Source organism: Carettochelys insculpta, chromosome 9, assembly GCF_033958435.1.
Source record: "Carettochelys insculpta isolate YL-2023 chromosome 9, ASM3395843v1, whole genome shotgun sequence".
Classification (NCBI taxonomy): domain Eukaryota; kingdom Metazoa; phylum Chordata; order Testudines; family Carettochelyidae; genus Carettochelys; species Carettochelys insculpta.
Window position 1 is genome coordinate 36,705,063 of NC_134145.1, and position 27,223 is coordinate 36,732,285.

Sequence of the window (27,223 nt, forward strand, 5' to 3'; positions counted from 1 at the left end):
GTCTCTTCCATGTCACTAGGGGATGTCCCTCTGCTACAGCGATCCCCAGCAATAATAGTAGACCTATGAACTTGCTGTCAAAATGTACAATAGTCTTTAGGCTGCTCTAAATTCTGTCAAGGGACCAGATCACCCTGGCACTAGAGGACAACCTTGAGTTGCAACAACTGCTACTTGGCCACAGCCTGGGACCTGGGCCCTTTCTGTCCGACCAGGAGCTCTCTCATAAGCTATGTCTACACTACAGTGATCTGTCAACAGCAATCATTGTTGGAAGAGATCTTCCAACAAAACTCCTTTTGACAGAGCATATCTACACACAGAAGTGGCTCGCCCTGTCAACGTGCTGCCAGCAAAGAGCAGCTGCACGCTCCGGCTGCTCTCTTGAAAGGACGGTCTCTGTCGAGCTGCCCTGACACATGCTCCCTGCCCATGCCAAGGCTTGCACACCTCCCGGAGGGACAGAGAAGCTAATGCAGGACTCCCATGTTTGCTGAGAGAGAGTTTGACCTTTCCAGTGAGCAATTCTGCCAGAGAAGCTCCCAGCTTGGGCTGGCTGTGCACGTCCAGCTGCTGCAGCTTCTGATGCTTCTCATCTCAGCCCTCCTCCTTCTCCAAAGGGGAAAGACTGACACCACCAAGCAGGAGTACACCCTCACTGCCACATGGCACTGCTGGCACCCACCTCCGTGGGTGATCAGATGGTTCTGGAGATACAGCATCAGTTTTGACTGGTGGGACTGGCTGGTCACTTGGCAGTGGGATGACCAGCAGTGGCTCCAGAACTTCCACATGCAGAAGGCCATGTTCCTGGAGCTCTGCACCTGGCTTGACCCTGCCCTCCAATGACAGGACACCCATGTGCAGCCCACCATCCCCCTGGAAAAGAGGGCTGCCATTGCCCTCTGGAAGCTCGCCACCTCCAACAGCTACCACTCCATGGGGAACAAGATCAACCATTGGCACTGTCCTCATGCAGGTAAGGCATGTCTAGGCTGCAGATCCTGTCTGGGGTAGAGGGTGGATGGGGAAGAGGGGAAGGGAGGTTCAGTGGAGAGTGGGATGGGACAGCCCTGTCCCTGGGGGACCATGCCATACCACCCTCACACAGTCCTACTGCTTAGAGATGGCCTCACAATTGGGGCTCCTGAAGAACTGGCGGGAGGATCAGGAAGGGGATGAAGAACCCCCTGGGGCCCAGGGCTCAACTCCCCAGTCCCTCACCTGTGTGTCCCGCCTCCTCCCCTCACAGGTCAGGAGGGCCACCAACTTGCTCCTACTGTGGAGGCTCATCTGTCTGGCCAACGCTGATGCAGTCATGGCTGGATTCAATGCCCAGGGGTTCCCCAACATTTTCAGGGCTGTCAATGGGACCCACATCCCCATCCATGCCTCAGATCACAGTGCAGCACAGTAAATCAACAGCACCGGGTAGCCTTCTTGCAGCTGATGTGAAAAGGAGACTTTCACATAATCTCTTGAACTTAAGCCTCCAGGAAAGAAAGATGGTTAGTGTGGGCTTATTGTTTTAAGCCTTCCTTTCCTCCTTCTTTTCATCATTAAAGCAGACGCTCGTCCTTTCCCTAGATATACCAACTGTACATCAGACTCCGAGACCCCATGTACAAATGAGAAGCTCCTCTATTGGGTCAAGCTGTTATTGGGCAACTGAAACTTGAGGGTTTCTGAAGCATGAGGGTGCTTAGTAATTAATGCTGAGAAAGTATATTTTATGAATGCCAATAGCTACGTCTACACTGGGATGATACATCGAAATAGCTTATTTCAACGTAGCAAAATCGAAATAAGCAATTTCGACGAGTAGCGTCTACACATCCTCCAGGGCTGGTGCTGTCAACGTTCAACGTTGATGTAGGACAGCACTACATCGAAATAGGTGCTGCAGGGGAGCGTCTACACACAAAAGCAGCCCAAATCGAAATAAGAGTGCCAGGAAAAGCTGAGGACAGCGTCACAGGGCGGACTAGCACTTCCGGGGCAACAGCAAGCTGCTCTCTTAAAGGGCCCCTCCCAGACACACTCAGCCTGCACAGCACGCGGTCTGCAGAGCCCACAAGCACACACACCCCGTGTAAGCAGCATGGACCCCCAGCAGCAGCAGCAGCAGCCAGAGGCCCACACACCCGCCCCTGGAGCAGTGGCCGCCCTGCTCAGTGCCATGGAGGAGGCAGCTCAGCATCTTTTATTTGAGGAAGATGAGCTGTCCTCGGGGAATGAAGAAGCAGCCCCAGACCTTGTTGCCCTCCCAGCCTCCCCCCGCCGGACACACCGCTGGCTATGGAGGTTCCCCACTAGCACAGACTGGTGAGAGCGGCTGGTGCTTGGCGAGTGGGACAATGACCGCTGGCTCCGGAACTTCCGGATGAGCCGGCAGACGTTCCTCGAGCTCTGCCAGTGGCTCACCCCTGCCTTACAGCACCAGGGCACCCCCATGTGACGTGCCCTCACCATTGAGAAATGGGTCAGCATCGCTGTCTGGAAGCTGGCCACTCCAGACAGCTACAGATCCATAGGGCAGCAGTTCGGCATGGGCAAGGCCACCGTCAAGGCTGTTGTCATGGAGGTAAGAGGACCCAGGGGCAGGGGGGAGCCCGGGGGGAGCAGGTGCCCGGGGAGGAGAGGGAGCTCGGGGAAGAGGGGGAGCCCAGGGGAGAGCCCTGGGGGGAGGGGGAGCCCGGGGAGAGGGCCAGACACACCCTGCACACCCCTCACGGTTGCTCTCTCATGTCCTTCCCCTGCAGGTGGTCCGTGCAATCAACGCCCTGCTCCTCCACAGGCTTGTGTGGCTTGGGGACCCGGATGCCGCCATCATGGGGTTTGCCAGCCTGGGCTTCCCTAATTGCTTTGGGGCTCTAGATGGGACCCATATCCCCATCTGTGCCCCGGAGCACAGAAGAGGATGCTTCCTGAATAGGAGGGGATACCATTCCACGGTCCTCCAGGCCTTGGTGGACAGCCGGGGCTGCTTCTTGGATATTTATGTTGGCTGGCCTGGCAGCACCCTCGACGCCTGGGTATTCAGAAGTTCGGGCCTGTGCCGCCAGTTGAAAGTGGGGACCTACATTCCCCAGCAGGAGATCCCACTGGGGGACACCACCATGCCCCTCTGCCTCGTCACAGACGCGGCATACCGCCTCCGGCCCTGGCTCATGTGCCCCTACACAGGCCATATCAGTGCCACCCAGGAGCGGTTCAACACCCGCTTGAACCATGCGCACCAGGTGGTCGAGCGCACTTTCGGCTGCCTCAAAGGCCGCTGGAGGTGTTTCTTCACCTGTCTGGATGCACGGCTCGCCAATATGCCCCAGGTTGTGGGCGTGTGCAGCTCACTCCACAACCTGGTGGAGAGCAAGGGAGAGGCATTCTTCCAGGGCTGAGCTGTGGAGGCTGGCAGGGCTGATGCCCAGCCACCTGCTGCCCCCAGTCACCAGGTCGACCCTGAGGGGATCCGGGTTTGGGAGGCCCGGCGGGCCCATTTTGAGCAGGCTGCGGGGTGAACGCTGGCAGGGCCAGCTGCTGGTGAGCCACCCCCCCCCACATCCCCCACAACGCTACTTGCCCCCACACCCACACCTCTGAGCACCAGAGAGCACACACCACCCACACACTTCTTTTGTAAATAAACCAAAACCTTTTTTTCTTAAACAAAACAATGAACTCAACATTAAGAAGGGGGGAACTATGTACATGGGGGGGCAGCTACTAAAGGGGAGCGGAACAAATAAACTATTTACAAATATGGGGGGAATATGTACAAAGGGGGGGGCTGGGGAGGCAATGTCCTTGGCCCTTCACCCCTATTGTCCAGCGCCTGGCATTGGGGGCGCGACCCACGTCTGGGCCGGAGGCCCCGTCGAGGCTGGATGGGGGCTGGAAGAACCGGCAGATACGGCCGGGCCGGGTCCTGAGGCCCGCGGTCCCCCTCGGCAGCAGGCTCCAGGACAGCTGCTGGTGGAGGGTGGCTTGGAAGGACGGCGGGTGGAGAGGCTGGGGGGGACAACTGCTCCGCGATCTGCTCAAAGGTCCGCATGAAAGTCCCCCAAGCCTCCTGGCGTCAGGCCAGTGCTCGCTCCTGCAGGTGGAGCCTCCGCTCCTCCACATGCAGGTGGTGCTCCGAGACCTCCAGCTGATCCCGGAGGGTGGCGAGAAGCTGGGGGTCAGTGGATCCTCAGGGATGGCGGCGGTGCTGTCGGGCTCGTCCTGGGGCTGGTCTGTGCTCCGCTGCTGGGCTGGCCTGCTGCGATGGCCCCGGTGGGTTGTCTGGCACAATGGACACAGCGCCTGTGCTCTCAGGGCCCTCAGATGGTGCAGCTGCGGAAGAGAGGGGGGAAGAGTGGAGACAGCCGTTAGTCTGGGCCCTGACCCGTGGCCCATGTCCCCCCAACCCTCTGCTGCTGGTTCCCCATTGCCGTCCCCCAGAGATGCTGATGATGATGATGGGTGTGCTATCCCCCTCCCCATGGTGGACCTCTAGGTTCCGCTCCCCCCACATCCCCAGGGATGGGGCATGGCGCTGTCCTGCTGGGGGGCAGGGGCTGATGGACTCTTCTGAGGGACATGCCACTGCTGTCCTCTGGGCCATGGTCATCTGGGTGTGTGGAGGGCCCTGGTCATGTCCCTTGTCCCCGCCCCTTAACCCTGGGGGTGTGCACCAGGCTACATACCTGACGGTCCGCTCCCACGGTCGGGGGACACCCATCGGGTGGACGCCCTGCTGGAGCTGCGGGAGGGGAGGTCTATGACCAGCCCCCCATCGCTGGAGACGTCCTCCTCCTCCTCCTCCTCCTGCTGTGCTGTCCCAGGGATGGGCTCCTGTGGGGGCCCCTGGGGTGCAGGGCTGGCCTCTGGGCTGGAATCCATCTCTGGGGCCTGCTGGGGCTCATCGGCCGAGGTGTCAAGGGTGGCCGGGGGGAGGAGGTGTACCGGGGGCCTAGGATTTCCCTGAGCTCCCTGTAAAAGGGGCAAGCGGCGGGGGTGGCCCCACATTGGCTGGCCGTGTCCTGGGCCCAGGCGTAACCCTGCCGCAGCTCCTTCACCTTACTCCTGACGTGGTCAGGAGTGCAGATAGGGTGACCCCGGGCAGCCAGGCCCTCGGCCAGCCGAGCGAATGCATCTGCTTTCCGCCGCTTGCTCCCCATTACCTGGAGCACCTCCTCCTCGCCCCAGAAGGTCCTGGATTGTGGCCTCCGACCAGGAGGGGCCCCGCTGCCTCTTCCCCCACTGGCTGGCTGGCTGGGAGCCCTGGGTCCCCTTGGGGGGGTGCCCTGGGGCGGTTGGGGGGCTGGCTGGTTGCCATGGGTGCTGGGTGGTGGGTTGGGGCTTGTGAGAACGTGCAGGCTGGGCACGTGTGTGTGCTGCTGCCTGCAAGCGCCCTCAGCTTCCTGCACAGGAAATAAGGGGGAGGGGAGCTTTAAGGGGCTGCTGCACGCGGCAACCATAGAGCTCAGGGGCTGGAGAGAGCGTCTCTCAACCCCTCAGATGATGGCCGCCATGGAGGACCCCGCTATTTCGATGTTGCGGGACGTGGATCGTCTACACATGCCCTAATTCGATGTTCAGTGTCGAAGTAGGGTGCTATTCCCATCTCCTGATGAGGATAGCGACTTCGATGTCTCGCTGCCTTACGTCGATTTCAAGTTCAAAATAGCGCTCAGCACATATAGACATGGCGGGTGCTATTTTGAAGTTGGCCCAGCTACTTTGAAATAGCCGACTAGTGTAGACACGGCTAGTAAGAATATACAAAGCAGAGTGATTGTGTAAATAAGGAAATAAAAATCTGGGAAAAGCCCAGGTACAGCCAAGTTTGGATAAAAAGGCTAAGCAGGGGTTTATGGCGGTAATTCTTAAATCTGATTTATTAATAAAGCCAAGTTATACCTATACTGGTAACACGTACAGGAGGGGTATGACCTGTTCAGAGTAGAGTGGGGATTGTCCCTGTTTATACATTGTCTATTCAATGGAAAGAGTAGAACTATTTTCAAAAATGTCTTGGAACCACCCATTCCCACATCACAGACTGAAATGTTGCTTTGTAAAATGATGGATTGAAATACCAATTTAATGCTTTGGTTATATGAGAAAGGGTTTTCTAGCAAACATTCCTAATATGGACACATTTGAAGAAAAAAAACTTCCGGTAGAACCTTAAATAGTAATAATTTTATTTATTATATTATGAGCTTTTTTTGGGTAAGAATCACTTCATCAGTTTTGCCCAGGAAAGCTCATATAAACCTGTTGTGTTTACACTTGCATTCCTCTTTCAAAAGAGGCATGCAAATGAGGAAAATTGAAAATATAAATGAAGTGTAGATTTACATATCTGCTGCCTTATTTGCATATTCTTCTTTTGAAAGAAGAAAAGCAGTGTAGATGTGGCTCTTTTGAAAGTGAATCCCATCTTCAAAAGAACTCTTCTTCCCAGTGTAGACACTTCTGTTGAAAGAGAGGGCTTCCGGTTGCCTGGCAGCCCTGTTTGCAGAGCTGCCACTCTGCTTTCTGTCACCAAAGGGAAGTGCAGGCTGGCAGTTCTCTGTCGACAGAGCAAGTTGTGCGTAGCAGCAATCTGTGAACACTATCTTCTGTCGACAGATGTTTCTAGCACAGACATAGCCATAGGTGCTACAGGACAGGTTATTTTTGTCATTGTTCTTTTTCCTTTTTTTTTTTGTAAAGCTAACATGACTCCCCCCTGCAACAGTCGAAAGAGTTCTTTTGCCAGCACATCTTACACAAGCTCCTTGAATGAAATAAACTATACCAGTAAAAGAATTCTTTTGCTGGAATAACTGTATTTATATGAGGGCTTTTGCTGGCACAGCTATGCCAAAGTGAGTGTGATTTTTTTCACATTCCTACCTAACACAGCTATGCCAGCAAAATATAAGTTTAGATTAGGCCTAAGTGTAGCTGTTGCTCCCATTCTTAATGGGAGCACAGACTACACAGACTATCGCTCCGGAAATTAAGTACAGAAAATGGACTATGGGAGCAACATGCATTTTACCATCTGACTGTAAATTTGCTTTTTTTATACAGATTGAATCTCTCTAGTCCTACACCGTGGTGATCTGACCAGGGCTCAAATCAGAGAATTTGCCAGACCACAGGAGGTCAAAATTGTCTAGTAGCATTAACAACATTTCTGCTGCTTACTGGGCTCTTAGAAGATATTTAGGGGTAAACTAGAGCTAAATAACAACACAAAACACTGAAAGCCTGGATTGGCGCCTGTAAACAAACTTTATGGGACTGTGGGAAACTTGGCAACACCCGTTCATGGACATCTGGCTACTCTAAAATCATGCTGGACCATGGATGTTGTTGGCCCAGTGAGTCCAAGGGTAGAGAGGTTCAACCTGTAATATACATTCAGCTTAGAGGAAAAAATAAATTATATAAATCACATGTACTCGCTGTCTTCTAAAAGATTAGCAGTCAGTTCTGATACACTGTTTTAAAGTTATTGTACATTTTAAAAGGTCTCATTTGGAAATTTACTTAATTGACTGTAACAAACACAAAATGGAAATGGGGAAGATATATTTGGTGGAAAAATGGTTTGCACAGGTAATAAGGCTGGCAGAATTTTATCATTTTTAAGAACAGTTAAATGGGTTATTTTAAGACGCTAGTTTTTGATGGATCGTTGGTTATTAACACTTTTTAAAATCATAAAATTTAACCTTTTCTTTTTTCACTTCTTAACATTACCACAAGGTCATTTTTACCTCAAATGGCAACACCTGCAACTTAACATTAAAACAATAAAGATCCGGGAGCAGGGCATTTCTTAGAAATTAATGACTGGCTGGGAGGAGGTGTTGGCCTGAGGCACTGCTTAGGTGCCAGCTAGTTATGCAGAACATTTCCAGAAAGAATGAATGTGCTGTTCATCAGCCAATCAGATTGCTGAAATCATTTATCAGCATTCCATTGAGCACATAGTGACTTACAAAATTCAGAAGATGGTTAAATTTTTAAAAAGTGCCTATGTGCATTCTTCCTGGGACATAGAGCCTGTACAGAAAAATGACAAAAGGAGATATCTACCTTAATTAAAGAACACAAGTAAAAATAGGCATTTCAGTATGTCATCACGAAAAGTTGATTATCAGAGTCAGAAACAAGTTTTGTTTTTTATTACGTTGCCTATGTCTACACTAGGGGAAAAATTTGAAATGGCCATGCTAATTTAATGTTCAGTGCCTAATTAGCATGCTGCTGGCCACAGCACTTCGAAAGTGCCACATTTTGCTGACCCGCGTCTCATCTACACAGAGATTCTTTTCAAAAGGACCCTGCAAAAGTCAAAATCCCCTTATTCCTATCAACTGAGTCCTTTTGAAAAAGGTCCCCTGTGTAGATTAGCTGCAGGTGAGCAAAACGTGGCACTTTCAAAGTGCCGTGGCTGGCAGCATGCTAATGAGGTGCTGAATATTCATTTCAGAGCCTCATTAGTATTCTCCAATTTGGCCATTAGCATGGCCATTTCAAAGTTTTCCCCTAGTGTAGATGTAGCCATTGTTGTGCATCTTTTTAGTGCATTGCTCTTATCACCACTTGTTATAAAAGGCTGTACATATATTTCTTGAAAAAGGAATTTTTAGCGGTTGCTCTAGCTAAAAATAACGTGAGCACTAAAGCAGCTTCAGCTGACTCTGGCTATTAAGGGTTTTGTCTTTTCCAATAATCAAGTGCAGCCCTTTGCTCATTTTCCAAAAGGGGTCTGATGCAGTATGCCAGAAACGGCTTTCATTTTCTCCTACCTCGCACCCTGAGGCAAAAGTTTTAAAGATCCTCTTGTAGTCTTCATAAAACTGTGAAGATTGTCCTTTTCTAATGGGATCAATAAAATATACTCTAAACCAAAAGAATTCATCTTTGTGTAAGTACAAATCTCCCATCTGCCTTGCTGACCATGCCATATCTTACTATCTGTCAAACTCCACCATAAAAGTAAAACAAAATAAGCGATGACTTTATAAAACGCATGAAAAGAATCTAGTTTGGTACTAACATAGTTTGACTGGTTGTTCAATAAAGCAATCATTTTCAAAAGCAATAGTTTACCACATTTCTCCTCAAAAGTCTGCATTTGTCACCAGAAACACTATACTCTTGATGCACAGGTTTACTCCAAGAACCCTCCTTGCACTTACTATTGGGGGTAACAGTCTCAGTTGCAAATTGCAACTTCAATTAGAAAATTATTTCTCTTGAGATTCAATTTCCTCCCACAACCCTTTGAATTTAGGGGCATTACAGCCTCTGCTGTTTTATCAGATTAGTACCAAAACTCTTAAAAAAAGAAACTGTGACAATGACCACTGCAAAGCAAGCTCTTTTGGAACAAATTTTCAGCAGGGTTCCTTAACAGCAAAGGTTGCAGAAATGCATACAGAGGCCTATTGGAAATGAAGACTTGTAGATCTTAGCAGACTTGAAGAGAACCTTTTCCGATAAAGATATGAAACCTCACCAGCACATCATCTTCTAGACATAAAGATTTTCAGGTCAGAAGGGACCATCTTGATAGCCTAGTTTGATCTCCTGCACATTGCAGGTCATAAAACTTCACACACCCCTCCTGAAATAGACCCCGTAACCTCTGACTGAGTTACTGTAAAGTTACAGAAAATTCAGAATTCACACTAGTTTAAACCTACAAGAACTTCATGTCCCATTCTGCAGAGGAAGGCAATAAACATGAAGGTTCTCAGCCAATCTGACACAGGGGAAAATTCTTTCTTAACCCTAAATAGAGCAAACAGATTCTGAGCATGCGGATAAACAAAAGACAAGGTCCCATGAATGATTCAATTTGAATTAAATCCTGATGTCATAATACAGTACAGGCAGTCTAATCCAAAGGCTACAGCACCTAACCAGGAGATAGGATAAATGGACTCTATTGCTGTGTCTAACATTTAAGGGCTTGCCCACAAAGGGAAATTTAATCACAAAATTATTAGACTGAACCTCTTTAATCTGGAAACGCTGGGAAACATGGTATGCCAGATTACAGAGTTATTCGGACCATGGAGGGCAGGAGAGAATGGAAGAAGGATGGAGGTGGGGTACTCGCTTGGTGTCCCGCTTCCAGAGGCATGTGTGGCTGTACACTCCCAAGCACTTCTGCCTTGAAGAGTGTGCTGCTGGATTGCCATTCCCCCAGTTTACAGGGAGCGGTTGGGGGGGGGCAGCGGGGCACCAACCCACTTCCCTCTGTCCTTGCCAGGGTCTGTACCACAGGAGTTCCAGATCAGGGACACCCAGAGTTCAGAGGTTCAAGTGTACCAGCTTAATTCTGCTGTGTGGTCTGAGGCAAATAACTTCATCTCTCTGTACCATTTTCCCCTTCCAACCGTTTGACAGTATTTAGACAGTAAGCTCTTTGGAGCAGAGATGGTGTCTTATTACCTTTATATGTTTGTACAGTGCCTAAAACAATAGGTATTTGATCTCAGTATGGGCCCACTAAGTGCTACCATAATGCAAAATGTAACAGTAGCTAGCCTCTCTCGGACTCTCTCGTGTGCGCGTGTAAAGTGAGGAAGAAGGGGAAGGATGATTTTCTTGCTTGGCTAAATGTTTTCATTTACAAAACTGCTACATCAAAGGTGAATTGTGTGTACTGGCTCTTCTAAAAATAGTTCTGTGTTTGCTAGATGTTTCCAAGGAAAGGGCACTTTGACAACAAAATTGACTAAATTTTTCAAATTAATATCAGCAACTTGAAACAGTGAATTAACACATTAATAGACATTCCTGTGGGTTCCAAACGAAAGATTCAATTCTAAATAGCTGATCTTCAACTAGTTTAAAATCAAAACCCAGATTTTGTGGTTCCCAATCCCATCTCTATTAATACTTAGATCATAGGAGGCCTGGAAACTTTTTCTTTGGGTTTCAAGGAAGAAAGGATGAGACACAGAGCTTCCTTGCTTAGATAGAAGAATGAGTACTCAAATGTATAATATGGGCTACGTATACACGTGTATGCTACATCGAAATAGCTTATTTCGATGTAGCGACATCAAAATAAGCTATTTCGATGAATAACGTCTACCCGTCCTCCAGGGCTGGTGCCATCGACGTTCAACATCGATGTTGGGCAGCACCACATCGAAGTAGGCGCTGCGGGGGAGCATCTACACGCCAAACCGGCACACATCGAAATAAGGGTGCCAGGAACAGCTGCAGACAGGGTCACAGGGCGGACTAGCATTTCCGGGGCAACAGCTAGCCGCTCCCTTAAAGGGCCCCTCCCAGACACACTCAGCCTGCACAGCATGCAGTCTGCAGAGCCATAGGTAGGAACACCTCGGCGAAGCAGTTATGGACCCCCAGCAGCAGCAGCAGCAGCAGCAGCCAGAGGTCCACCCAGCCGCCCCTGCAGGAGCAGTGCTCGCCCTGCTCAATGCGATGCAGGAGGCAGCTGATCACCTTTTCTTCGTGGAAGAGGAGCTGCCCCCGGGGAGGAGGAAGCAACCCCAGACCCTGCTGCCCCCTGCACCCCCCCCGCCGCACACACCACCAGTTGTGGAGCTACCCCATGAGCACCGACTGGTGGGAGCGGCTGGTGCTTGAGGAGTGGGACGACGACCGCTGGCTCCAGAACTTTCGTATGAGCCGGCAGACATTTCTGGAGCTCTGCCAGTGGCTCACCCCCGCACTGAGGCACCAGGACACCGCCATGCAGTGTGCCCTCAGTGTGGAGAAACGGGTTGGCATCGCTCTCTGGAAGCTGGCCACTCCAGACAACTACTGATCCGTGGGGCAGCAGTTTGGCGTCAGCAAGGCCACTGTCGGGGCTGTCCTCATGGAGGTAAGAGGACCCACGGGGAGGGGGAGGCAGCCCTGGGAGGGGAGAAGAGAGGAGCCCTGGGGGGGGAGGGCCAGACGCACCCTGCACACCCCTCATTGGTGATCTCCCATGTCCTTCACCTGCAGGTCGTCCGCGCCATCAACACCCTGCTCCTCCACAGGATCCTGAGGCTTGGGGACCCGGATGCTGCCATCGCGGGGTTTGCCACCCTGGGCTTCCCAAATTGCTTCGGGGCTCTGGATGGGACCCATATCCCCATCTTTGCTCCGGAGCACAGTGGAGGATGCTTCCCGAACAGGAAGGGCTACCATTCGGTGGTCCTCCAGGCCTTGGTGGACAGTTGGGGCCGCTTCCTGGACATTTATGTTGGGTGGCCTGGCAGCACCCACGACGCCTGGGTATTCTGGAATTCGGGCCTGTGCCGCCGGCTGGAGGCGGGGACCTACATCCCCCAGCGGGAGATCCCTGTGGGGGACACCACCATGCCCCTCTGCGTCATCGTAGACGCGGCGTACCCCCTCTGGCCCTGGCTCATGCACCCTTATACAGGCCATCTCACAGCCAGCCAGGAGAGCTTCAACACACGCCTGAACCACGCACGCCAGGTGGTTGAGCGCACATTTGGCCGCCTCAAAGGGCGCTGGAGGTGTCTCCTCACCCACCTTGATGTGGGCCCCACCAACATCCCCCAAATTGTGCACGCATGCAGCACCCTCCACAACCTGGTGGAGAGCAAGGGGGAGGCATTCTTTCAGGGCTGGGCTGTGGATGCTGGTAGGGCCAATGTGCAGCCACCTGCTGCCCCCAGTCGCCAGGTGGACCCTGAGGGGATCCGGGTCCAGGAGGCCCTGAGGGCCCATTTCGACCAGGCTGCGGGGTGAACGCTGGCAGGCGCCCCACTGCACACCCTGCAACCTCCACAACACTCCCTGCCCTTACACCCACACCACAGAGCACCCAAGAGCACACCCCCACTACTTTTCTTGCAAATAAAAATAGACCTGTTGTTCGTGAAATCACAAAACGTTGAATTCTTATTATTATATTATTACAACAAATACAAATATTATATATTATATGGATAACCAAAAAACAGTGGAACACAAGGAAGGGGAGAACTATTTACATGGGGCGGTAGGTATCATAACATAACAGGGGTCTAATACAAACTATATACAACACAAGAAAAAGGGGATATCTACAAAGGGCGGGGGCACGTCCTGGGCCCTGCACCCCCTAATGTCCAGCGCTGGGGGTGGGCAGCCGCGACCCGCGCCTCGGCCTCAGCCCTGGCCGGGGCTGGCTGGGGGCCAGGCAGACCAGCAGATACGGCTGGCGGGTGTCAGCAGGCCCCAGGTCCCCCTCAGTGGAAGGCCCCTCGGTGGTGGACAACAGTGGGACGGCAGGTGGAGTGGCGGGTGGAGCAGGCAGGGCAGGCAGAGCGGCGGCTGGCACAGCATGGGGAGCCAGGTAGTCCGCGATATGTTCAAACGTACGCATGAAGGCCCCCAATGCCTCCTGGCGCCAGGCCAGTGCCCGCTCCTGCAGATGGAGGCGCCGCTCCTCCACCCGCAAGTGCTGCTCCGAGACCTCCAGCTGCTGCCAGAGGATCGCCAGCAGCTGGGGGTCCGTCGCCATCCGGGGGTGGTGCTGGGTCCGCCATCGTCCCTGCCCTGGGGCTGGTCGGTGCTCCACCAAGGGGCTGGCCTGCAGTGATGGCCCCGGTGGGCTCTCCGGGACCACTGACACCTCGCCGGCGCTCTCCGGTCCTTCCGATGGTGCAGCTGCGGAACACAGCGGGGGAAGAAGAGTGGAGACAGCCGTTAGTGTGGGCCCCGAGCCGTGGGCCTTGTCCCCCCACCCCTCTGCTGCTGGTTCCCCATCCCCGTCCCCGGGAGATGCTGCTGCTGCTGCTGCTGAGTGTCCCACCCCCACCCCCCGGGGGACCCTAGGTTCCGCTCCCCCCATCCCCAGGGATGGGGCATGGCACTGTCTTGCTGGGGGGGCAGGGGCTGATGCACTCTTCTGAGGGACATGCCACTGCTGTCCTTGGGGCCATGGTCATCTGGGCATGTGAAGGGCCCTGGTCACATCTGTTACCCCCGCCCCTCAACCCCGGGGGTGTGCACCGGGGGGGTACATACCTGACGGTCCGCTCCCACGGTCGGGGGACACCCTGTGGGCGGACGCCCTGCTGGAGCTCCGGGATGGGATGGCAATCCGGAGTCCCCCGTCGCTGGAGGAGGATTCCCCCTCCTCCTCCTCCTCCCCCAGCATCCCAGGGGTGGGCTCCTGGGGTGCGGGGCTTGCCTCCGGGGCGGACTCTGCCTCCGGGGCCTGCTGGGGCTCGTCAGCCAAGGTGTCAAGAGTGGCTGGCGGGGAGGAGGTGTGCCGGGGGCCCAGGATTTCCCTGAGCTCCCTGTAAAAGGGGCAAGTGATGGGGGCGGCCCCAGATCGGCTGGCCGCATCCCGGGCCTGGGCGTAACCCTGCCGCAGCTCCTTCATCTTACTCCTGACGTGGTCAGGAGTGCGGGCAGGGTGACCCCGGGTGGCCAGGCCCTCGGCCAGCTGAGCAAACGCATCCGCGTTCCGCCTCTTGCTCCCCATTACCTGGAGCACCTCCTCCTCGCTCCAGAGCCCCAGCAGGTCCCGGAGCTCGGCCTCCATCCAGGAGGGGCCCCGCTGCCTCTTCCCTGGCTGGCTGCCGGCCTGGGAGCCCTGGCTCCCCTTAGGGGGGGTGCCCTGGGGGCAGTTAGGGGGCTGGCAGGCAGCCATCACAGCGTGGGGGGGTGTCTCTGGGCTGCAGGGAGGTGTGCACGCAGGCCACGTGGCTGTGCTGCCGCCTGCATGCTCTCACAGCTTCCTGCACAGGAAGGCAGGGGGCAGGGAGCTTTAAGGGGCCGCTGCATGCGGCGACCATCGAGCTCAGGGGCTGGAGAGAGCGTCTCTCAACCCCTCAGCTGATGGCCGCCATGGCGGACCCCGCTATTTCGATGTTGTGGGTGACATGTTAACATGTTCTCAAATTCAGCCATTACTGCTGAATGACCCCAACAGAAATGCTAAGAGCAATGTTCTCTGTAGCTTATTCACTTATGAAAATGTTGTGTTTCACTATATTGATTGTTTCCCGCAACCTGGCTTCTCGAGGTATTCAGCAAATCTTGTTGAAGCCAGGCCAGGGACTAGGAATGTGCAAAATGTGTTTTCAGAACTTTGCATTTCTGGCAGGCCTTGTTTTTTCAAACTCTCTGATTTGCTCACCTTTATCATTTTTTTTCTGATTTGTCCTCCTTGATCACTGTTTTTGGTTCTCTGTGCCTTAAATATTGAGTCTGTTCTGGTCTGGATATGGTCTGAAGAAGTGGGTCTGTCCCACGAAAGCTCACCTAATAAACTATTTTGCTAGTTTTTAAAGTGCTACTTGATTGCTTTTTGTTTTGATAGTATATAGACTAGCACGGCTCCCTCTCTGTTACTTTTTGACCTTCTACCTGAAATCCTGGTGTTTGGTTTTGGAGAGTTTATATTAAAACTGTGAGTGCTGGTTGTGAGCAGAAGTGGTATTTGCTGTGGGGTAGGAGGCTACTTGCCCCAAACCTGGATTCTCTATGCACAACTTTTAGACAATGACTCAGAGTGGCAGATTTGTTGGCATCAGAAAACAAAAGCAACCAGTGGGGCAGAGATAGGCTTCGGAACAAGGTGGGAGAGGGGCTGATCTCTGCACCTCTGGAAGGGGAGGAGCCAAAGGCAAAAAAGGCAGGGCCTTGGCTTTCATCCATTAGTGCTGCTGGGACCACAATGCTGCTCCTGGCCCCTCAGAGCTGTGCAGAGAGGTGGAGCAGTGTTGCTGTGGCACTTTAAAGGGACCTGGAGCTCCAGCTGCTGTGGCTAGTACCAGTGGTGGCAACCCAAAGTCTGTGTCCCTTTGAAATGCTGAGCCCTGGGGCAACTGCCTCATTTGTCCCTCACACACCTCAGCAGGCCTGTAAGCAACCCATATATTATGTGGTTCCCACATGGACAAATGCCTTTTTGAATCCTTTAAACTCCAACCTACTTCTGGTCTTCAATGCAGTCCAAGGGCTAGCCTGAACCAGGGCTCACACAAATCTCACAGAACTCTTGTCAGCTTCTGCACATTTGCACAATGGTGTTCGTTAACATGTTCTCAAATTCAGTCATTCCTGCTGAATGACCCCAACAGAAATGCTAAGAGCAATGTTCTCTGTAGCTCATTCACTTATAAAAATGTTGTGTTTCACTATATTGATTGTTTCCCGCAACCTGGCTTCTCGAGGTATTCAGCAAATCTTGTTGAAGCCAGGCCAGGCGCTAGGAATGTGTAAAATGTGTTTTCAGAACTTTGCATTTCTGGCAGGCCTTGTTTTTTCAACACTCCCATGCAACATAACACACAGGATGATCTCCAAAACAAACTCTGACTTGAGAAATCTCTCTCTGGCCAATTTCTCTCCTGCCCCAAAAGTTATTTGAGAACAGTCATGTTCTCCTGCACTCCCACTCACTTGTGTTACCCCATCTTCTGTGATCATGGAAAGAGCATCTACATATTTTAAAGTGTCAATAAAAAAGCAGTCTCACCTCACAGAATAAATCTCAAAAGCAGTTAACAATGTTCTGTTTCTATCAATGTTTGCAACCCTAAACCAGAAAAATCTATATCAGACAAGGCTAATGGCGCTGTTTCAAAACACAGTGCATTTCTTTTAAATCCACACTACAAAAAAATGAATCATTGTCTGTAATCCAGCGATATGCTGCTCTCTCTTTCTATTGATAGCATGACTCCTTCTGACAGGTGTTCCTGGGACATACTGTAGTTGAACAAAACATGGCTTCATATGCTCCAGTTTTGAAAATCTGCTTTTCTGATGAGGCAACTGTCACAGGAACTGTCAGCATTGGGAAGACCAGATTGCTAGTTTCGCTTCTGAGGTCCCAGAGTATGATATGAGTGTAGGGGAAGAGTTTACTCAACTCACTAACATCCTTGACAGCCATAGCAGAGATATTTAAGTCATGCCTCAGAAGACCATCTACTTATCTATGTTCCACAGATAAACACAACCGCCCACCAAATATGACTTCAACCCCAAGAACATCTCTGTAAATTTTCAATATTCAACCAGCAAATTCAATTGCAAATATTTATTCCTGAGTTGTTTTTCTGCAACTGTTCTATGCTTACCCACACATTCATAATTTTATAACATTTTACTCATTTCACATAGATTTCTGTCAGTGCTACAATGACTGACAAGTTTCTCTATAAACTCTCATACCCTTCAAAGTCCCCTTCTGCCCTGCTATAGTGTGTATCCTGGCATAAACTGTCTTCTACATCAATTTGCACATTGAGATTTTGAATGACTTTGCTTACTGTTCTTTGATTGCCAGGAGATACCATTTAGAGCTGCAAGAAAGTGGAGGAAATTACTTCATCCACCAGACAAAAGTATGTTTTGTACTTTCTGACAGAGCCAACAATGCATGTTATACATCATTGTAATACCACCCAAAAGACTTTATGCATTCAATCTAACACTTCAATGAAGTTAGAGAACTTGATTTTAATGATGGACTCTGGAAATTTCCATCAGCTACAAGATTATGTAAACACGTACAAATGGTGGAGGAGTCCAAAATGATTTCGAGTAAACTGATGATTTAGTAACACACAAAAGAAGGATTAAGTTGTGACAACTAAGAGTTATATTAAATGTTTTGATGATGAGAATAAGCTGTCCATAGATTTTTTTCTGACGTCCATTTGTGTTAAGACTATCAGATCCTTGTTCTCTGTAGACATGGAAGGCAGTCTCATGACTGACAAGTATCAGAGAGGTAGTCGTGTTAGTCTGTAGCTTCAAGAACAACAAGAAGTCTTGTGTCACCTTATAGACTAACAGATATTTTGGAGCATGAGCTTTCATGGGCAAAGACCCGCTTCATCATATGCATGGGGGGTAGTTCAGAGGGGTATTTAAAGAATGGGGTCCCAGAAAAAGGGAGGGCCAGAGCTGACAAGGTCTATTCAGCAAGGGGGAAATGGTCCATTATCAATAGTAGGTATCAAAAGAGGAAAAAAACAAGTCAGATCAGACAGCGGGGATATGAGCCATTGTCAGAGTTTAATGGGGAGGTCTTAACACCCAGGGCAGAGAAGCTGCCTTTGTAAGCTGCGAGCCACTCCCAGTCTCTACTTAATCCTTGGTTAATGAAGTCAAAATGTGAAACCACTCCCCTACTCATGCATCTGATGAAGCGGGTCTTTGTCCATGAAAGCTTATGTCCAAAATATCTGTTAGTCTTTAAGGTGCCACAAGACTTCCTTGTCTCATGATTGAATTCTTGCAGAAGGACGAGGGAGAGATTTCTCTGTTTTAATGACACATGAGCAGCACAACAAAGACACACTGCTGTTATGAATGTTCAGCAATCTTGAGCAAAACTGATGGCCCCATGACATCTAACCTCCAGAACGTGAGCATAACATTTTGTTTCACAAAACTCTCTTGCATGGTTTATAATCTTCTTTAACCTTCCCCAACAAGTTAGTTGATTTACTGCAATAGATATGTCATAATTCCAGGTATGGATGGGACTCATTTTAATCCTCAAAATCCCAGTACTGTCCATCAAATAGCATGTTTTATAAGGTAAGTGCTTTATTCATCTTCCAGGGCATTGGTTCTTTCAGTTCTTTATTAGAATGCTAGGACTCCATGCAGTGTTGGAGCAGAGACTTTATTTGGCCTCTGTCCTAATGGTCACTTCACCTGGAGCATCTTTTTCTTAACTTTCATTTATTTGCATTATTCATGCTCTCATCTCCTCTCAAACACATTTATTTGAAGCTCCCCCCTGATAATTTTGCTTTTCAGTTCTCATCCTTCACTTTTCTCTGAGTATCAAGTCTTCATCAGGTCTTCCCTTTGTCTCTGAGACTCCTGATCACCTCGCTGGGCCCCTGAGCAAGATGTGGGGACTGCTCTGTGCCCTTGGAAGGCACGCAGCCTCTGCTGGAAAGGGCAGGGCTGCGGGCAGCTAGGCCTCAGCATCACATGGATTGTGGAATGGTTCCCGCCCCATGCTGCCTGGAGCATGTCACCTGGCACTCTGGCAGTAATTTCAAGAACCTGGGGCTCCAGCCACAGCTGCTACTGCAATATTTGCAGTCGTGACTGGCATCTCTGCGCATTTTTGTATTGCTGGGCCCCAGGGCAATTTCCTCGTTTGTGCCCTGCCCACTGAGAGCAGGCGTGCATTGACTGGGTTTTGGAACTATATTAAATCAAGAATTTTTGTCTGATTAGAATGTACTCTCCCCATTGACGAGTATACACTGGGATAACCCTTAAGTGTTAGACGTCATATGTGGACAAAAATGAGAACAACGTTAAAAACCCGAACAGGTTCATCACTCAACTCCTTAGTTAATAATGCAATGAAGATATTTTGATGCCAGAAAGTCTCTTAATCTTTCAGTTCTAGCAATGTGAGAAGATAGGCAGGTAGCTCATTCAAATAAGCAAAAAAGTGACATCTTATGAAATGAGAGGGAGGTCATAAATACAAGCAGGCCTAAAGTACTTTCACACACAGAACCTTGGTGACTGAAATGGTGCTCTCCTGTGTCCTGTATTTTTAAAAACTTCCTCAGATGAGGTTCTAATGCGACATAATATTTTCTTTCTTTCATTGACCGCAGCAAAGTTTTCCAGTAACACTACACTGATGCCAGTGGGACAGGTGCCAGTGGGACAGAATTTAAAGAATTCTTCCTGTTGGCTGAATAGGAACATTATAAAGCTATGGGCATGTCTACGGAACATTTAAAAACCTGTGGTTGGATCGTGTCACCTGACTTTGGCTCTGAGCACTCATGCTGCTGAGATCTCAGAGGGTCCCAGGCCCTGGATCCAGACAAAGCCCAAAAGTCTACTCTGCAGTTTTGTAGCTCCTCAGCCAGAGCCCCACAAGACTAAAGCTGCTTCTACACACTCATTCTCCTGTCAGAGGTGGCATTGTAATGAGGCAATTAGAAGCAGGCAAATGAGGTGCTAACGTGCATACTCAGCACCTCATTAGCATAATGGCGGCTGCATGAAGAGACTTTGAATTGCAGATTGATAGTGAAGATGTGGGCAGCTTCAAAATGAGCACCCCAACTCCACATTCTCTTACTCCCACAGAACTAGATCAGAACTTATTTTGAAGCTGCCCCCATCTACGCTGTCAATCTGCAATTTGAAGTCTGCACTCTGAAATTCATGCAGCTGCCATTATGCTAATGAGGCAGTGAATATGCACATTAGTGCCTCATTTGCCTGCTTTGAATTGCCTCATTACAATGCCACCTGTGACGGGAGAGTGAGAATGTAGAAGCAGACTGAGTCAGATGACACTGCTCTGTGGACATAACTTATGGTAACAGACAACCAAAACACTGATTTACATTGCGAAAGATGACTTAGGATAAAATAATCTGAAGCCTGAAGTTTGCATCAAATGAAATTTCTTAGCAAATTCACCCTTTCTTTCACATCTGCCTTTCAAAGAACAAACAGTATGGATCTGTACAAATTCAGGAGACAACAAACCTCACTCAGTCACAGTTTTGTGGGTGCTGCATGGATATCCTCCAGATTATGATGCAAACCCCTTCCGATGAATCAAAATAAGTCATTACTGTGTTATTCCCCCATGCAACTGACCCCAAATGTTTCATAACAACTTTTGGGGGGTATTAAAGCCTACTAGATATAGTTCAGAGAGCAGAAGCCCTTCAGAGGGCTCCTCCTCCATTGTTTTGTTAGTCTTTAAAGTGCTACAGGACTGCTTTTTTGTTTTGTAAAGATACAGACTAACCTCTTCCATTATTCCATCAGTGGGATTAGCCATGTTTCCTCCACCAAACCTACTAGCCTGAGGCAAAGCTGGGACAATTTTCAGAATTTTCTTTGCACTGTAGATAACTTTCACTCTAATGCCAGCTGAAAGGATACCAATGAGAGCTTATTTTGTAAAGAGTTAATGCTTAACCTAGTGCACAAGCAGTTTAGTTCATAGTCCCTTTGTCTGGAAAGGAGGTTTTGCCTAAAACTATCTGTATTACAAAGCAAAAGTAATTACATTTACTTTCTGCTTTGGTTTTAATATTTACTATAGTAAGATAATTTTCTCTATTGTGCACCATTTTTGTGTCTTCAGCTCCGCTTTGCTTTCATTTGTGTGGATAATGTCATTCTTTGCTTCTTAATTAAGTTCACTCACACAATGTTCAGAAAGTGTTTCCCCAACTTCAAAAACCTAACAAAACAATAACATGTCTAGTTTAAAAAACTTTTCTAGAGGAATGAACAGGATTGTAGAAAAACAATTTCTGCAACTTGTAATTATACAGAGCATTTCATAATAAGTATCAAGAGATTTTTACTCTGTGAACAAAATTCTCTTCTCAGTTTCACAATGAATTTAACATTATAATGATTATGGTTCCTAATTTAATTCATGGACATATTTGGGGAAAAAAAAGCATGTGAGCAAACCAGAAGTAGGCATTTAGAAGCTACTTTTTGTATATCCATATGTAATGTAAACCACCTTTAAATTCTCACAGAAGTCATACAGCTTAGAATGCTGAAGCAAAATTCATATTCTCAAAGTAATAACCCATACAGTAGGTATTGGATCAGGGAAAGTTAATCCTCATATATGTGGCAACTTGGACCATTTAGTATTGCACCTGGCTCTTAGACTCTTAGACACACTAAAATATTCTTAAACTAAACAGTTACAGAAGCTACAAATTCTGAATTGGTTTCATCCAAAACATGATGAAATATATATTATGAGCTACCTGTAAAATGATGATAGAGTCATAAATTCTGCTTGGCCAATCTATTCTACGTAGTACTCAGAATGGTCCAGGACTCAAATTAACAATGTTCATTCATATCAAAAGTATAAAATTAACATAATTACTTGCACATTCACTCTCCAACCTGCTATTCACCCCACAGAGATTTGGTACCCAAGAATCTCAGCATGGTAGCAAATATTCCACATGCAGCAATATCTAGGTCAAATGAGACATTTGCTGTGCATTTAACTACAACTTAATTTGTGACATACTAAAGCTTTCTTTTCCAGCTACCTGTACTCACACTTCAGGAATGAGAACAAGATGAGAAGCACAATAAAAACAAGGAACTGGAGATCAGATGACAGGAAAAGGATCTAACTGGTTGCTTTCAAGAAATGGAAGAACAATATAAACGCAGTAAATGAGGCAGCAACTCATAAAAATGTTATCCTGTTTAAATATTTTAATATGTATACAACTGCTCTTGTATTTCTGGTTTCACTGAAGTTTATATATATTTGTACACTAGACAGATGAAGCAGTTACTTTATAGTTCATTTCCCCACTTGCTGGTGTTTTCTCTCTTGCCATTCCTTTAATTCCACACAAAGTAATAAACCTTCATCTGAGGCAAACAACTAGTACTCAGTGGATAGGCATTTATTTTTGCCAACTCAGACTGATTAATCCTGCCTTTCATGGTAGCAGCTGGAAGAGATGATGGGTATACAAGACAAAAGAAAGTGTACCCTACAAATGGTTCCAATGAACTGAATATCTTTGCCTGAAACCTTCTCATAAGATACATGTATTTCTGCTCTGGACCAGGCAGAGAAAGCTCTTGAGCCTGAGTCTTTGACATCCTAAGGGAGTGCCCTAATCACTAGAGTAGTTTTTCTCTTGTGGCTTCTCCTTGCCCCTGGCTGGAGCTGTTCCAGTACTGATAAATAATAAAATACTCACTAGATGAGAGGAAGATTGACTGACTCTATAACTTAGTGGCTGGTTGCTGACATGGAATATGGAAGACCTAGTCTGAAGTCCTTTCTCTGCTGGGATCTGAGCAGGGCTTGGAACCTAAGTCTCACACATCCCAAAGGAGTGCCTTTGCTATCAGCCTATTGGCTATTCTGAGATATCTGTCCCATGAACTATTCTCAGGGGTCCCTGAAGTCCTTGCAAAATGGAGATTTCATTTACTTGGGAAGCCCTAGCAGTATAACTTATTTGGAGGATAATGGCATCTCTCCTTGGGGTTATACTATTAAACAATTTTGCCACAATTTTGCTAAAAAAGTCTTACCTCACACAGAAAAGTGTTATTCTGGTACATTGCAGGTTCTAAATCACCTGCTTGGTACTGACTGAAGGGTCTAGGCATTTCACAGGTAAATCTGAGAATATGTACCTGATCTAACATGACTATTGGTTATTTGCAAGGACGCGTAGTTCTGTCTGGGTGAACAGAGTTTACTTAACTCAAACTCAAATCACATACCTTCCTCAGTTACACAACACTGATTTAATGTCCACAGTCAGTCTGTTATAGGTTACTCTCTGTGATAATCTAACTAATTCTTAACTGGACTGAATACTAGTTAGGATTTGTATCAAGTGATGAGAGAATGACAATGAAAATAAGATCAAGTACTCTGGAGTCACTGTATTGTTAACTGTTCTACATCTCTAACCACACTCAATATCAATTAGAAGTGCTCAGAAGACTAAGCAGAACTAGGCTGAGCTAAATGCGTGTAGAGAGAAATCCATTGCACCCATATAATTCGTGGGTTTTCAGATTTGGTAAAGTTGCGGGGGAGTGGGAAGGGGAGGGGTGGGGAGGGGGGCAGATTACATGGGGAAACAATTTGCACTTTGAACCTAGCACAAGAGTGCTTGGCTGATACACAGCCAGCTCAAAAATGTAATTTTAATGGGCTACAATAGTGGCTGTAACCCATCTATGCCAACCGCATAGGGCACTGGGGCCACTGAATCAGGGTTCCTATTGGAGACACCTCCGTACACAGAAATCCAACACCATCACTCAGCTGGAAGACTTCAAATAAGTGCAAAATCAGTCCATCAAAACAGGTATTCAGGTGTTTTCTTTTTCATCTGTTTCTGTGCTGTGCGTCCAGCATCCAGGTAACAAAGCTGGTTGTTGCGGAGATTTTTTTTGATGAGCTCTTAAGTGGGTGTTTTATTTTATTTTATTTTAGTTTAGTTTAATCTTTTTTTAGAATGGAAAAGCTATTTACAGACCCTTTAATAAAATATATTGCATACATCAAAATTTATGAATCTATGAACTGGAGGCTTTCCAGGAATATCAGCTTTTTTTATATTTGAGTTGTACTCACCTGGTTGGGAAAGTCAGCTTTTAGTTCAGTGATGCTTTTACACCAATATTCTGCAGTTTTCTCACTGATGAGCTCAATATTTAGGAAAGAACCTTGACCAGGGCCATATATGGGGCCCGATGTAATTCCACGTATAATTCTTGGAGAAACATTGGTTACTATGTCCTGTTAAAAAAAAGTGAAAAACTTTCAGATTAATTTGCAAAGTAAAAACAGAAAATCCACAATCCTGCGTAGTCTGTATAAAGTGTATATGATACAATGTATTAATGAAAGGGAAGCCAATCAGTTAAAATACATACTCCCACCTAAAATGTGATACACAGTTTTGTTGCAAGTAACATCTGAGATTATAGTTTGGAGTATAAAAATGTTGTTTTTAACCTCACAGTTTGACTGCTTTGCTGTGCCAATATAATCCACTGGGGGGATGCAGGGTCTCTCCTGCCCATGCTGATCACAGAAAATAGGAGTCATTACAAATTCAGCAACAGAATTTGTCTCTCTAGCTCAAGCTGTAGCAGCTCATGCTTTGAGCTTTGGAAGTCCCTGATTCAATCCCTTGTGTGTCAGTCAAGATGGTGGTTGTCACATAAATCCTAGATGAGCCCCCACTTACATGATGGTTCTTATCTTGGCTGACACACTGGGGATTGAACAGGGGGTATCCTAAACTAACAGCATGAGCTGCCTAAGCTGAAGGCCACGGTTCTGTAGCTGGGGGCTGTATCAGCTCATCCACTCCAAACTGGCAGAAAAAGGAACCAATAGCACATATTTATCAGCAGGTTATACAGAGTGAGTTTCACAGTTTCCTCTGCATTAGCCGATTGCCCATTATCTGTCAGTTACTTGCATGTGCAAGATTGCAGAATCTAGTCTGATGGATGAAACTGGCTAAAATGTAGTTGGTAGTGCCAGCTGTGGGAGTGGATGAGGAATCCATGCCCCAGACAAAGGTGCACCTTGTAAATTCTTCTACCGCACAGACTGCAATAGTGACTGCAACCCCTATCTGGGTGTACTGGATTGCTGAATTTCTGTAATAACGGATAAAAGATCTTGCACCTAGACTGCTCACAAAAGCTGCTCGGTATTCCAGCTATGTATCCTTTGCAGCATGCAGAGGTGCCTACGCTGGCCTTTTGTGAGCTAATGTATTTGGTAGAGAATGAACATTCATTGTATTTATGCCAGATCCCTGTGATAGATGGAGATATGAGATGGTAATGTCTTTTGTTTTCTACGTCCTACATCTTAAATTTTTCTCTCTGTTACAAGTTCAGCAACCATTTTGTTGTCAGAGTTACTGCAGCCTGTGAAAGAGGATACACGCACACAAAGTGTTCTCTATTTCTCATGATAACCTTATGTTCTCTGTTATTGTTTTTCTTCAGGTTAGACTTGAAGTAAGTATTTTGCTCTTTACGTGAAAACATACCACTACAAATAGTCTCAGAGGGGTAGCTGTGTTAGTTTGTAGCTTCACAAAAACACAAGCAGTCCTGTAGCACATGAAAGACTAAGAATTTTGTCAGTCTCTAAGGTACTACAGGACTGCTTGTTTTTTGTATTTTGTTTGTTTGTTTGTTTTGTGATACCACTACAAGTTATTTAAGCTATATAAGAAAAATCCACATACAAAGTATTGTTTAAACAGCACAGTTTTGCTTTAAGCTAGAAGCTACCTAGGGCCTTACAGAAAAACTTTTGTGTAGGCCACAATCCTGTAACTGTATATATTCATGCTCAGCCCTGCATCTCAGACAGGCAAACACTGAATTCTATGCATCATTGAAATTAAGGTGAGGGTGGGGGCATCTATAAGATCCAGAAATAAAATAGTAGCACTGAAGCTCCACCCATCAAAAGAAAGCACCAGGGTATTAGCAGATGCACAGAAAGAAAGAAAGAAAGAAAGAGCTACATATTTAAATCCAACATTGTAAAACATTTTCCCCTCAGATTAATTTAAGATCATCACCATTGAATAACAAACAGTAAACAAATACAAAATTAACTTGTTTGTAAGGAATAATTAAGCTACAATTCACAACTGCCATATATCCATATTAACAAAGATCTGTAATATTCCAACATTATTTAAAATTAAAGAGAAGTATAGATGGAAAATGCTTCTTTTGCCAATTTCTAATTAAAAATAATTTTGAATAAAGGTCAGTTTGTGAAGGATTAATCAGAATTATTTGTTTAAGTACCCATCCTCACCATCTTGTCACTTGTAGTGAGATAACATGAACCCCCCCCCCCACTAGTATATAGCAATTAAGGTCAATTTACATATTTTAATTAAGAACCATCCCCTATAAAACAATTAGGGTAATAGGCATACTAACTGGATTTCATAACATTTGGACATTTTTCCAACTAGATAGACAGGAAACCTTAATTAGCATTAATTAGCGCTTATCTGCATATGTTTGATAAGGCATACCCTTGCCACAAAAGATTATTTATTCCTGAATCTGCCAAATGCTAGAGTTTGCAGAGGATAAAAGGACTTCTCTTCATATTGTATGTAAATTTCCGGTAATTTTTATTTGTTTCCATAGTTGAATAATTTTCTTTTTCTTTCTGTGTACATTGAAATATTTTGGGTAAGTATGTACATTCACAGATACAGAAATCATACCAAGTAACTAGCACTAGTTAATCTATTACTATTCTCATAATTATTCTGCAATAAAACTGATCCATCCAGTCATCCTACTATTAAAGTATTCTGCCTTGTATTGCAAACATGTATTTCACTAACACTTCAGCTTCACTTTCACTAAAAAAATTGTTCAGTGAAACCTCAACATGCATGAAGCAAAATCAGGACTACAAATATTATACATAATGCAAACTTATCTTTATATTTTCGAGCTGACATGCAAAATATTTTCTTCACCCTCCCTCTCATCCCTTGAGCATTAGTAAATAATTCCACTGTCTTCCTAGTAATTACTTTGCAAATGCCTGTGCTTTGACCTCAGCACAGGAAGCTATTAATATATAGAAATGCCACCCATCTGCTTCAATGGGTAGGGAAACTTGAAGAGACCACCAGTGAACAGGGAAAAGCCCCAGCAGCAGGGGAAGGAC

At 47.2% G+C, this 27,223-nt stretch overlaps 1 protein-coding gene across 2 annotated transcripts in view; it reads right to left on the minus strand.

Annotated features, from left to right (window-relative positions):
* The window catches only part of DPYD (dihydropyrimidine dehydrogenase), a 725,075-nt gene that overhangs the window by 202,764 nt on the left and 495,088 nt on the right, over positions 1 to 27,223 (minus strand). For both annotated transcript variants that reach the window (XM_075002998.1, XM_075002997.1), the window contains exon 14: positions 24,116 to 24,280. In XM_075002998.1, coding sequence (XP_074859099.1) covers positions 24,116 to 24,280 — 165 coding nt within the window. The remainder of the gene's footprint in view (positions 1 to 24,115; positions 24,281 to 27,223) is intronic.